The 13645-nt window shown below is 37.4% G+C and overlaps 1 protein-coding gene across 3 annotated transcripts in view; it reads left to right on the top strand.

Annotated features, from left to right (window-relative positions):
• The window catches only part of Ca-alpha1t (Ca[2+]-channel protein alpha[[1]] subunit T), a 127218-nt gene that overhangs the window by 39065 nt on the left and 74508 nt on the right, over positions 1-13645 (top strand). For 2 of the 3 annotated variants that reach the window (XM_076796654.1, XM_076796655.1), the window contains exon 5: positions 1606-1777. In XM_076796654.1, coding sequence (XP_076652769.1) covers positions 1606-1777 — 172 coding nt within the window. Of the gene's footprint in view, positions 1-1605; positions 1778-10747; positions 10787-13645 lie in introns of all 3 variants that reach the window. The other variant, XM_076796653.1, reaches the window with a different exon arrangement.

Raw genomic sequence — 13645 nt, 5'->3', positions numbered from 1 at the left:
TTCATTTCGAAATAAGAGAATCGCTATTCCCTTCTTCTTCTTCGTCATCCGAAACAGGGCGAAAGCCGGTCCCGAGCCTCCATCTTACATAGAAAGAAAATTGTAGTGAAATATCGGCGTGGGTCAGAAATGACTCGGGCATAGGCCTAGAACTCGCAGGACTCCGAGGATTAAAAGGTTAAATTGAACAACAGTCGCTGACGAGGAAACTTCGGTGACCCAAACAGCGTTTCGAGTTTTTTTTTAAGCTTCCGCTTGTTTGTTGTTCAGGGACCTCAATAAAAATACCAGGCAATTTTTTGCTTACCAGTTTTTGGCGCTTTGGGGTGAAACTTCTGGAAGGTTGTCGCTGGACTGCGAAATTTATGTATTTTTCCGATAAAAATGAAAACAGAAGAGTTTAAGCGTATATTAGTTACACAGCGTGTCTCAAAAATGTTGCACTTTAAAAGAATAATTCCTGAGGTCATTCGAAGCAACTTTTTCCTTTGCGAAAATATTCTCCGCGTTTTCGTTAACGAGTTAATAGTGGAGAAGAATTCCTCAAAGGAAAAAGCTTCTTCAAATGACCTCAAGAATGACCCTTTTCAAGGAAATACATATTTGGGACGCCCGGTATGCTATGAAGAAATATATTTTTATTAAATTTTTGTTTCCTGGAATTTACACAGAAACTATTTATTTTGCATAAAGATTCGTGGTATAGTAATTCAATTTGTATACATTTTTAACAAAAATACTTACCACGGTGGAAATGAATCACAATGACTTGATCTATTTGACCGGATCATTTTTGCGAGCTATAGTTGTTGGACTATACGTTCAACACGTCGACAGATGGCGCAGATAGCGCGTTGTTTCGGCGTTCAGTTCTTTTCCTTGCCTTCGCAAAATATTCTCCTCTTATGTTTATGCAAATGTTCTTTGTCCTTTGTATCATGTTTTTGCTCTCACCTGTCGATAGTTAACACTCAAGTTTTTCGCTCCTCGACAATAGTATTCTATCCAGCATTGATTTTTGCCAGCCACTGTAACTGTCCGAAAACTTCTGCACGGAATTGTACTTTGACACTTGACGAACTGCGGCCGAAAATAGCCTAAGCTTATAAGCGCCCCGTACATTCCTTCGATTGTTCATTTCCATCATTTAGAAGGCCTCTACACACTAAGCTGTAATACGCTCACGACTCGTAGCATAATCTGTAACTTCGCATTATGCGCACACTCTATCGTTCAGTCTCTTTGTTTGCATACAGTAGCTTTCGATCGTTTCGCCCTAAATCTTAACTGGAAACATAATCGAGTTCGATGTACACTCGCAGACCTCCGCCAAGGTTTAGGTTGATGTCGATTAAATTTCGTGATTTTGATGATTTGATGACTGCTGGAATTTTTGAAATTGACGCATCACGGAGATCCTCAGACTGGCAGTAAACAAAGTCTGGAGAGCTTATTTTAAACAGAGCATCCTGTTTACAAGCTTGAAATTAATAATCACTGAGATATTCTCAAACGTGTTTCAATTCTTAAATATATGTGTTATAAATGTCGCCAAGGTCTGAGCAGATCAATTTTTTAAATTGTGATGGTTGTATCTGTTGATAGGTATGAGGATACTGGTGATGCTGCTGCTGGACACTCTTCCCATGCTGGGCAACGTTCTTCTGCTATGTTTCTTCGTCTTCTTCATATTCGGTATTGTCGGTGTTCAACTGTGGGAGGGTATCCTGCGCCAGCGTTGCTTCCTGAAGGCTCTACCAAACGTGAAATACCCCGAGTAAGTCTGCAAACACGAACCGCATGCTTCCATATACATACATATACTCTATACGTCTACTCTTCCGTATTATACACGTTTCCTGTGGCTCGAGCTCAGCCGCCATTTTCTCCGTTTATTATTACGCTTTACTTGCATCCACTCCGCCCGTTTCCTTCTCTACTTCTTTTTCTTCGAACTCTGTTTGCCTGCACCGGGGTCGACGCGTACCCGTGGTCAATAATTACGCCGGTCGAAAATGCTTTTTTCAGAATTTTTTGGCTCTGCGCCCCTGTATTGCGATACTTAAAGCACCCCCGTCCAGTTAAAAATTATTCGTTGAGTCCTCTCTCAACTTTACACACCTAAATTGTGATACCTAGGTCACCGTTCAGTTAAAAATTATTCTTCGAGTCTTGTTTCAGTAATATTATTTTTCAAGAAAGGGAAATTTCAAATATTTTTTGGATCCACTGTAAGGATAACTTATTTTACCAAATTATCAAAAGCAGTTGTGTCGCAATGAGAAATATAACTTGCCTAGAACATTCTATCGCTACAGTTTCTGACACCAAAAAATATTGTAAAGTAATTTTACATTTCCTCTAGAACAATTTCAAGAGGGTAAACCATCCCTTAACTGCGAATCACAAAAATTTCGAAATTCGAGGGTTTTCGTGGTCCGATTAGTTGGAAATTTCGCGTACACAATTTTCCAAGAAGGTATCACAGTTTAGGGGAAGGGGTTAGGGAAAATTCAGCAGCAGGATGAATGTCAGCTGCACTCTATTTCAAGAAGATGGCGTATTAACTGAGCCGTTGAACGCGAAGAGAGGGAGAGAGAGAGAGAGAGAGAAAGCGAACAGATAGAGTCGCTTTGTTCGACGCCCCATTTCGCGAATTTCGCGAACCCCCAGCTCTTTGCACTCGACCAAACTTTTCGGCGAATCTCAAGACGGCCGCTTGCGAAAGAAATTTTTGCACACCCGTCTGCTTCTCGAACGGTGCACGGTCACGCCCCTGGCGAGGTTTTATTGGGCGAATTCGACACGGACGATTACAATACACGGAATGGTAATTACAGTGGGTGATCAAATTGTTAGAGACACTTACCTTAACCCTGGATAACTAACCTTTAAATGCTAAGCTAATTAGAAAGAATCTTTTCCCTAAAATGAGATTTCGATATTTTTTTTAGACGGGATCTTATGTTTTTTCTGAGATATTGTTGTAGAGCGTGAAAAGACGAGTCGAATGAGTATAATAACCATATCGTTTCGATTATTTAATCCGGAGATATTTGTGTCTGAAAGAATAAAATATCTTACCTTTCAGACAAGAATATCTCGAGATCAAATGATCGTAACGGTATAGTCATGGTACTCGTTGGATTCGTCTTTTCATGCTCCATAAGAATATCAGAATGAAAGTATGAGATTCCATTAAAAAAAGTACTGACTATCTTGGAATCTTGATTTGAACATCCACTGTATACATATATGACAAACTGTGTTTACCTTAGCAGGTCGAGCGCTAGGTTTTACTATTTATTTCGACGGGGTAGTGTGTTAAGAACAAAATTAGAATATTCAAGTTACCGAAGTTTGAGAATTGTAAGGAAAGTGGTGGATTATTTATTGGCACACACGGGAGAATATCCCCTTCTACGAACAAATTGTTAACGGTAAAGTGACTGTGTCTTGCACCGTTGCCAGTAAGAACTGTGCGGCTTTCGAGTAAATTGGTACCGTGACAAATAGACTGCGGATTTTATGGCTTCAAGCAAACGTGGTTCTGTAAAATCCATCGGAGCAGGAACTTCAATGAAACTCGACCAAATCATCATTCTAATTTTAACTTGATTCATCTCCCTAATACAATGCACACTTTGAAACATCATACATATTCCATCTTCTAATGTCACAGAAACCATCAGCATTTCAAAATTCCAATACTTCAATAAAGGTCCACAATACAAATGACGAGTGCAAAGAGTTGGTTCGTCTAACTATAAAAACAAGTTTGCTTACAACTTCCGCGACGTGGATGTTTATTAATAATTATTAAACCGAGCACAACGATTCTGTGAAATTTAATTTTGACTGTAAAAAATAAATACAATTTCACTTTTCTGACATATTTTCGTGCACAGAAATTATTCTCGGTTTGGCAATTTGTTTCTAACAAATTTTAAGCACGCGAACCTGACAATTATTATTTCTATTACCCTATATCTATTCTTGAACACTTGGAATGCGATTTGAATATTATTTAAACAATCTTCCTCAATACGATTTCGTTTTGTGCTGCAGCGTTCTCGAAGCTTTTTTCCCTTCAATTTTCCAGCGAATCGAATGCCTTTCAATTTTCAAGATTCGAGCTTGTAGTTTTCTTTATCACTGCATTTCCCTCTTCCCTATCTCCCTGTTTTATTTTCAGCTTCGTGTACCGTTGGCATAGTCTTCGCGCGGTTTTCCCGCGATTTTTTCGAACGCTCGACCTGTTCGACGGTTTCTCTTTGTTATTTTATTTTTCCTCCCTCCTCCGTTGAACGCGTCTATTTCCGGGCGCAAAGTTTAAATAGCTTCTGTGTATTTCTAGCACCACCTACATGTACCGGTAATTAAAACTTCTTTGCAGCTAAGTGCTTCCACGATTTCCTGATTCTATTTTCAACGGCGGCGCTGGGATGCCGAAAGACCAAATATTTGTCTTATATGGTAGCTCCTCCATTATCCGAATGATTTACCGCGAGCCTGCTCCGCTTCCGGAGCATGATCTCGCGAATACCATAACTGCTGTTCGCGGAACCTTTTTTTCCCCGATTTATTTTTGTCCGATAAAGTAGTGCTCGGAGCGCGGATTTTTTAAAAACCGAACCAACAGACGCAATGGTCCGAAACTTTCTCGGCTTATTTTACAATATTTTGAGAGTATACAGGAATTTTTTTAGGCGAGCATAGTGGTTTTCCTCGAAGTTACAGTGGGTTCTTTCCAGGGAGAGTTGAAGAGTTTGGATCCATTGGTTTATATCTTAACATATTTTTTTTTAAACAAAATTGATTAACATTCTGATTTGAAACTTTGCAATCTTATTTAGCAATCTTCAGAGAATATGCAGAAACTTGTTTAATGCAGAAATAATGATTTTCTGACAAGTTATAGCAATTTTAAGCAGAGCACTTTTTAGAAAGATTCGCCACGAAGAATCTAAAATCCGCCATTATGGTTGCTCAAATCGAGGAATTAATAAAAATAAGGGACTACTGGCATTCCAGAGAGAAGGTTTTAATTTTTGCAAAAGCATCGTTTTAACTCGCGAAAATTCAATTTCGGAAATGTCGACACAGATCTGGTTCATAGGGCAAAGGGACATCTAGAACCGAAGATGGCTGCCAAGTTTGAAATAAATCATATTATTGGTTTTACGCCCTCGAAAAATATCGTTTCAAGAAGGACGCATTGAACATTTCAATAAAGCATGTAAGAGCGTCCTATTTCAAGGCCAACGGCGATGCCAATTTTACGAATTCAACTATAATATTTCAGTAACACTTTCAGAAAAATTCCAAAAACACAAGAATATCAGTATTTTCAAAAGGACATAGTGAAAATAGCAAAATAACAAAATTTTTTAATTTACATTCTCTATTGAACGATTTATTAAATTGTGAATAATAAAATGTTTGTACACATTCAAATATCTTATATTCTACGATAATATTTAATTTAATTTTAATTTAATAATATTTTAAATAATCAATTTTAATTAAATACTTTAAATTGATAAAAATACAAATTTGATTGCGGAAGAAAATTACAATTTAAAATTTATAATTTTCCATCGGTAATTAGCTCCAGGGATCGCCTTTGTCTCCTTTATATTTACGCTCTGTGTATATAACAGTATGCGAGCTATACATATAGACTGCGCTATTAAAAATACCTGTATTAAAAAATCTTTGAAGAAGCGTTCCATCAATTTTTTCTCTTATAAAAGAAAGGTAAATATTTATGTAGTGTTTAACGCGTGCAAGACGAGGCATGGCGTAACTAAATATAACAGAAAAATATTTTTCTATCGATTGGCAGTTTTTATTAAATTGTCTAACAGGTGACACTCGTTTATCGCACTACTTTATCAAAAAATGATTTAGAAGTTAATGTACATAGTGATTTGTATTACAAAATTAATTTTAAGTCCATCCGCATAGAGTGTTACAAATTATTATTTATAACTATAAATTATTAATTATAGCAGTAATTGCATAATTATTTGTTTACTAAAATATTCATTTACTAAAGTATTCAAGAAGATAATGGAGGTTTTACCAGAATTATACAATTTAGCAACAAATAATTTAAATCCACAGCTTTCACGCAACATGTACAAGAGTCTGTACAAAAATTATTTATCACTGGACTGCGGATCTTTATTTCTACAATCTATTTAAAAAAAATTGAATTGTGAAAAAATTTTTTTATTAGAGGGTTTGTATTTTATAATGCATAAAAATGCGTAAAAAGTGTCTATAAAAATCCTCAAGATTGAATTTGTTGATCGATCGAAAAATCTCTGCAAAATGTGGCGAATAAATTTGTTGATAAAAAGGTTCTCGTTTGTACGAAAATATTTAAGATAATTTTGCGGCGAGTTTTTCCGAGTGATCGATCAAGCGGGAGGTACAGATTCAATGTTGCATGGTGGGATAAATAATTTTTGAAAGACCCTGCGCAAGTTGCGCGAGCTACGGCAACATGGCCGCGGCTACTTAAAGAATGTTTACATATACGGTTCGTACACACGCAATATGCTGAAGTGCATGGCGAAGTAGCTCGTATATGTATATATACACTAACTGCCGCAAAGTATACCGCTTCAAATAAATATTTATTTTGTCGTGTGTCCCTCCACTCGGCTCTATTCACTCGACCTTTCCACGTTTCTGTGGCTATCTTCAATTGGCTGCACTTTTTCTCTGAGCATAGTTCGTCGATACGGAGCCATTTCGCTTCTATTATACTTGCTACTCCTGGCAAAAAGTGAATTATTGCGTTACATTCAATCATTACCGAACAATTCAATTATATTGTTAACCGTAGTATCTGAGCTTGAACTGTGTTATCAGCGGATCCTCATGCAAAGTAAAAATTCTGATCTGAAAAATACTGATCTCCTAGCATTAAAATTTGGATTTTCGGAATGTTCTCGCCAAAATCTACGGGATTACATTTCAAAAAGTTAAAAATTTCTGGTTTCCTGAAGGAAAGTTTAGCACTTTATTTGTTTTTGATCTACAATGGCTGTTCCCATGAGAAACTGGATTTTGCTTCATTCCACGTTCTCAAAATTTGTCTATAAAAATTGGAAACGGCATCAATAATAATGATAAAATTTAACAAAAGGTCCGAAGAAAGCTGTTATATTTTATGTAATAATTTATTTATGTAGACACTGCTTTCACAGGGGAAGTTTCCTCGTCGTAGCAAGATTTTTCCCGCGAGCGATTTTCATAAGGGAAGTTCAGTCTCGTAGAGGAAATAACTTTTTGCCAGGGGCGGGTATCTCGTGCTCACGCAATACTCCGCGAAAAGCTTCGCCGGGAATTGTTGAGCATCGACGTGAAATTTCGCAAGATAAATCTCAATGAGTTCAAATTACCTTCGAATGTTTTTTAACCCTTAACTGCGCACAACTTTCTGATAGAATCGCGTGCTCTCTGGCGTACGGAGTGTTTTATTTCGTTTAAGCGTGATGGAACACGGTCCCGGGGCTAGGGAAATGAACGAAAATACTTGGGAAATATCGAAAAAGGTTCATAGCGTGTCACAGCGAAAAATGTGCTGCTCGATCGAATTTTTATTCTGCTGCGTACAGTGAATTGTAGCCTTTGAAGACGTTTTGCAATTTAACACTAACAATTATACAATTTAAATTTACGCAGTAATATTCTGTAGACTCTGCTGGTTAAGATGACATATTTTAATTTTAGATTATGAGTACGGGAATATGTTTAAAAAATAGTTAAAACGACAGCCCAAGTAGTTGTGCGAAGTGCCCAAATTTAGGGATATCTTCTTTATCTGTTTAACAAACTAAATTTTTGAAGTGAAAATTTCTTTTCGAGAAAACGTTTTCTATTCTGATTTGATTACTTTTCATAAAAATTGCATAAAAATTTCTATCCTATGCTAATGATTCTATTTCAATCACTATAATCGCATAAATATTACTAGTCTTCTCTGAAATCTTGTCTTTTTACTTATTTAATCTCACATCAGCTTGTTAGCAATTAGCAATCACTTCAAACCATCATTGTGTAGTATACTAAACTATTTGTAACTAAATAACATTCTATTCTTACGATCTAGTGATTGTGCTAGTATTTGAGATACATATAAATTGTACATGTAATAGTAATTATTATAAACTAGTCTGTGTTACTATAGTTCGTAAAGTAGTTTTACCTGTTTTAAGTAGGTTGTGATTTTTCTCATATGATTATAGTAATCTAGATACTCTGTCACGCTTTTTTGGATAATCTCTCTTCGTCTCTTGCATCTTTATTATTTGAATATTTCTCTATATTGTGTGTTTCGAAGATAGATAATTCTTTAATGCACAATTCTAAACAATTTTGAGGCAATTTCTAAAATTTTCACACTGGAAGTATAAATTTTCTATTGCTGGGATCAAAGTGTTTTGTTCCTTAAAATAACATGTCTCTTCAAGATGAATAATGGGTAATTTAACAAGATAATTACGTAATAATTTTCACACAAAGCAAAACTTTAAACAATTCACTTTGACCCTTTCGTCGCTTTCTAAGGATTAAGATATACCATAATTTCTAAAGCACTCGCAGTCTTGCCTAATTAGTCACTGAACAATTCTATTATCTTTTAAAAACTGAAAAATAATTCCACAAACATCATTTTACCGTTTTGATTAGTATACTTCGTACGCCAAGGTGCAGTTAAGGGTTAATTTCTTGAAATTAATAAACATTTCTGGAAGGATGCCAGGCTTGGGCAACATCGAAACAAAAAGTTTAATTTTCAAATTGAAAAAGACACAAAAGATATAATTTTACAAACCTTTCTATTTGTAATACTTTTCTGATTAAAATGAGTCCAAACACGGCACAATTCGAAGCATAATTATCCGAATACTGACTTTCCATTGAACAGTTCGGATAATCGAGGGTTCGACTATATCGCGGATTAAACAAGTAAACATAATCCAAACTGTATCGTGTTCGGTATCATTTTAACCAGAAAAGTGTCACGAATACGTTCGTAAAAGTTTAATTAAAAAGTGACAAGCCACAAAACCCTTGTATCGCTAAATTAGTATTGTTTCACCGATGCACGGTATGAGTGAAACTGGAAATTACCGTAAAAGACAAATGCGGTTGCTATTTTGCTAGTATACTGTTCAAAAACGTCCAGGCCTGGTGGAAATCTTTAGATTGTAACAATGTCGAGCCGAGTTCAATTTCAAAACGAAATTTCAAGGAGATTAATTAGAGAACTCTTTTCAAATTCACGGGAAAGACTAATCTGAACACGTTCGCAGTTCCCCGTTGCATTTCCGGCGAATGAATTCCCCAATAATAGAAAATCGAAGACAATTATCGCGGCAGCGATTTGAAAGTCAATAGAATAACGGCGTACAGTTTCTAATCGTTCGCGAAGAAGCTCATTGATTTCCAATTAATGTAAATGTTCGGACAGCGGACGCGTTAAAGCGCAACAAATCACGGTTTGCTGCTTTCCTAGTAAAAATAAACGAGCGAAATAACGGGTCGCATTGAAATCACCGTGATTGTTTCGGGCTCATTGTCGAAGTACGACCCGAGTTTTGCCGATACCAGCATTAACAACAAACTTGCCCGCCAGTGTACACACGTTTTGCCAAACGACAAAATATTTATGCGTCCCGCCTCTCGTTACATCGTTGACCCAAGTGTACACGTATTCGACGAAAACGACTGTCAATCATTTGCTCGAGCTAATTAAACTTTACTAGGCGGACACTGTGTCGCTTCTGGCCAGTCTTCTCATGCGCCAATAATGCCAATCAGCGGTCCACTATTTTTGCGAATTTATGTTGATCGATTATTGGAAGCGGTAATCTTTCGATTAATTTTTTAAAATGCCACTGGACGTTTTTCACAATCCATTATGGAAATGGTAGAACGCTCTGGTTACGACGACGACCGGGTCTACAGTGACCCGCAACACGCTTGTTGATCTCGACCAGCTTTTTGCGTCTCTGACTGTGTAGACGCGTGGGTCACGCGAGACCCGGTCACCGGCAACTGCGAGGGTTCAGCACGTCAATATTATTTTTAATTTATTGAGATTGTTCAAAGATGGATTGAAATTTATTCGATTTTGATATTGATACAGTCAATTCTTACTTTACGTAAAAATTACTCCGCGTGGGTCAGAAGTGACCCGGGCGCAGCATCCGGGTCCACAATTACCTGCGGGAACGGTAATGACACAATCTTAAATAAAAAATTCACTTTTCACTGTCGGTTCCTTTTACTCGATGATTTCAAATAGATTTTCAAAATGCAAAAATTTATTTAATTAATCGTATCCAGATTTACTATGGGTGATTTCAATGCGAACCCCTGAATGAACTCTAGCACGCATTTGGAATAATGATTACACCTGACTGAAGTGCAATCAAAGTATTCCATTTTAACAATTGAGGAAAAAAAATGAAGTTCGATTACAAATTTTTATCGATCAATCGAGTCGATCTTTGTTTATTCCACGACCAACTTTTTTTTTTTAATCGTAAGCGTGAGACTAGAAATTATAGTGAATTAATGCCCAACTCTGTCCTGAACGACACGTTAATCTGACTAGTCCCATATTGCCCCAAAGATAAAAGTCACTAGACGACTAAAAATCTAGAAACTAGACGTAAGTACATGACTGTAGGGGGCAGTGACTATTGTTTCGCTGTTGCAGGTTACTCTCGGACGAGTACTCGGTTCGATCACGCATTTAGTAAGCTCTAGTAGAGAACAATGTGCTGTGCATATATATCTCTATACATATATATATATATAAATCTAAACTGCATAGACACAATAATATGCGATAGACGTGGCATCCATGTGTGTGCATATATATGTATATACATGCATAGGTCACGTGCATATGTATATATCTCTGTCTATCTATCTATCTGACTCTGTCTACTTCTACCTCTATCTTCATTCTATTTCTGTTTGTACTTAATCCTTGGAAGGAGGACGCTTTCGACTAATGCACAATCGCGGCGACGCCTGGGTCCATTTCGACCCGCTCAGTCTTTCTTAAAATACAGTAATAAATCAATAATATTCAAGCAAATGGTTTAACAAGTTCGCCGACAGTGTCTTATGTGAGCTAATTTTGTAATAGATTCCCTTACAACGCGATCAAAAAATGATTTAAACAGACTATATGCATGCATCTTCCGCGGCAGCAAGTCAACAGTCTTTTCAAACAATATTTTTGTATATCTATTGTACATTTACCGTAGGATACGTATGTACAGATTTTCTAAATATTTTTTTGATTGAGTATACAGGAGTCTACTGTAGCGGAATCAATTAATATTTCAGCAATGCTCAAACATAGCTGAGGTCATTTGAAACAACTTTTTCCTTTACGAAAATGTTCTACGTAGCTTCGTTAACGAGTTATTAACGAAAAACACAGACCAATCAGAGCGCGGCTGCAGCAGACGGATTCCGGCTCGGCCAATGCCAACACCACGCTCAGTGGGACCTGCCCCGAGGCGGAGTCTGGCCGCTGTAGCCGCGCGCTGATTGGCCCGCGTTTTTCGTTAATAACTCGTTAACGGAGCCGCGGAGAACATTTTCGCAAAGGAAAAAGTTGCTTCGAATGACCTCAGGAATCATTCGTTTGAAGGAAATACATTTTTGTGGGAGACGTAATTATTACTTCAGGATGTAAGCCATTACCAAATGGGATGTAATCAGGTCCATCAAGTCACTGGGCACAGCGAGCATGTTAATACCAATCTCCAAGTGCATCAGAAGCAACTGTCAGCTGCAGTGGCCAGCCAGCATTTAGTCAGTTGCATCATACGAAGACCCAGGGGTCTAAATGTGCCCAGGCTAAGCCGTCCGGGGGTTGATCATTGTCCGAGTGTACAAATATGTATTATATAGTGTGTCACGCAACATAGTAGCATGCCACCTTGCGCCAAAGATGATTAAAAGACCGTTTCGAATCGGAAAACCGTGTTTCCGTCGTCGCTAGGCTATTTGACGACGGGGACATGTTCCTCGAGGTTCGAAACAGTGTTTCAGCTGTCTCCGTGTCTCACCTGTCTCGCGTACCGCCGTTTTGTATACTCGTGTGACGGACCTGACACTGCGGTGTCGTCCTCGCTGTCTATTGTGTGTATACAGGGTGTCGTCTTCGAATCGATCCGACCCCGTATAGTTGAAAATGATCGCGCTGCAGAATGTTTGCGCCGACGACTCGAGGATTGCGATGAGGATGTTGCGCAGACACCCGGCGTTCTTACGCAGACTCTTCTTACAGCGAACCTTCTGTCGGTGCACCTTTGATCTTCGCGGCCTCAAATTGGGTGACCTTGACGCGACGCGTGTGGCCAGCGTTGCCGCGTCTTTGACACGCTGCGAGCCGCAATACAATTAACAAGGGGATTTTGGGAGTGAGAAAATTTTTCGAAGTTTGTGGGGTTAGGGGACACCCCGAGAGACATTAGGTTATTTTTGTTTTTGGATTTAATTGGGTTCTTTGGGTCGAAATGACTCCTGCTGGTGGATAGGAAGCCATTACCCAGTGTATCTTTAAAAATAGATTTTTCTATAGGTATCTAATATTAACTTAAATATCATGTATTTTTTAGTTTTATAACATTTTCTGCAATATCACAAGTGATTTTGTTGTACAGGTTGAAAAATTAATTTTTAAACATTTTGTAGGTTCATTAAAAAATTCAAGCGAACTGCACTCGTTCATTACTAACGCAAAGAATTTTAGCATATTTATTGTTAATTTGTTTCGATAACGAAAATACACAGAGTGCCATAAATACATGCAGATATTTTACAACAGACCGTACGCGCTCCTATTAACCTAATCTGCATTATGTTTGACTAATGAACACAGCACTGTACATATCTTTTATCCGCATATATACATCAGAAATATTTATGCATGTAATTATCGCTGTGTGCATGACTAAATACCAGAACTGCGTTACAATTGCTGCAACGTTAAACAATTACTCAGAAATATACAATTATATATTCCGTGACATGGGAAACACGGAACCCGTTAAAATTTCAAATTTGTTTATATCCAATTATTGAAATTGCAAAGGTGCATTTATGCGGAATTCGATAAAATTTCTTTGGACATACAATTATATGAAATAAATATAGTCACTTTTGGTTAGATCAATATTTATAACAAAACGTAAGATTGCAGTTTCGTGACAAATTTACTCATTTTTAATAGTGATAAGCGGAAATAAAATAATTAATAGAGATTTTAATCTAATCTTGTTGCTTTTTCTTCTGCAAAAATATTTTCACGGTTAAGTAATCTTTTTCCTCGGAGCACACTGTATGCCAAATATTTTCTTTATGGGTTTCCGAGGATTTTCTGCGTTAACATTTTGCGCGTACGCGAAGCCACACCAAACCCAAACTTTGTTTCGTAATAACTAGAACACGGTTGTATAAACACATTTACACCGTCGTAACCTGAATTTCGTGGTTGAGAGCTTTGGTAATCCGAAAATGAGATAAAAGCACGAAACTTTCGTTGGAACTTTTTAATTTAACATATTCACCCCGGCCTGTCCCGCCGGCGTGT

The sequence above is a fragment of the Halictus rubicundus genome, chromosome 11, assembly GCF_050948215.1.
Source record: "Halictus rubicundus isolate RS-2024b chromosome 11, iyHalRubi1_principal, whole genome shotgun sequence".
In the NCBI taxonomy this organism is placed as follows: Eukaryota; Metazoa; Arthropoda; class Insecta; order Hymenoptera; family Halictidae; genus Halictus; species Halictus rubicundus.
This window is presented reverse-complemented; position numbering and strand designations above follow the sequence as displayed.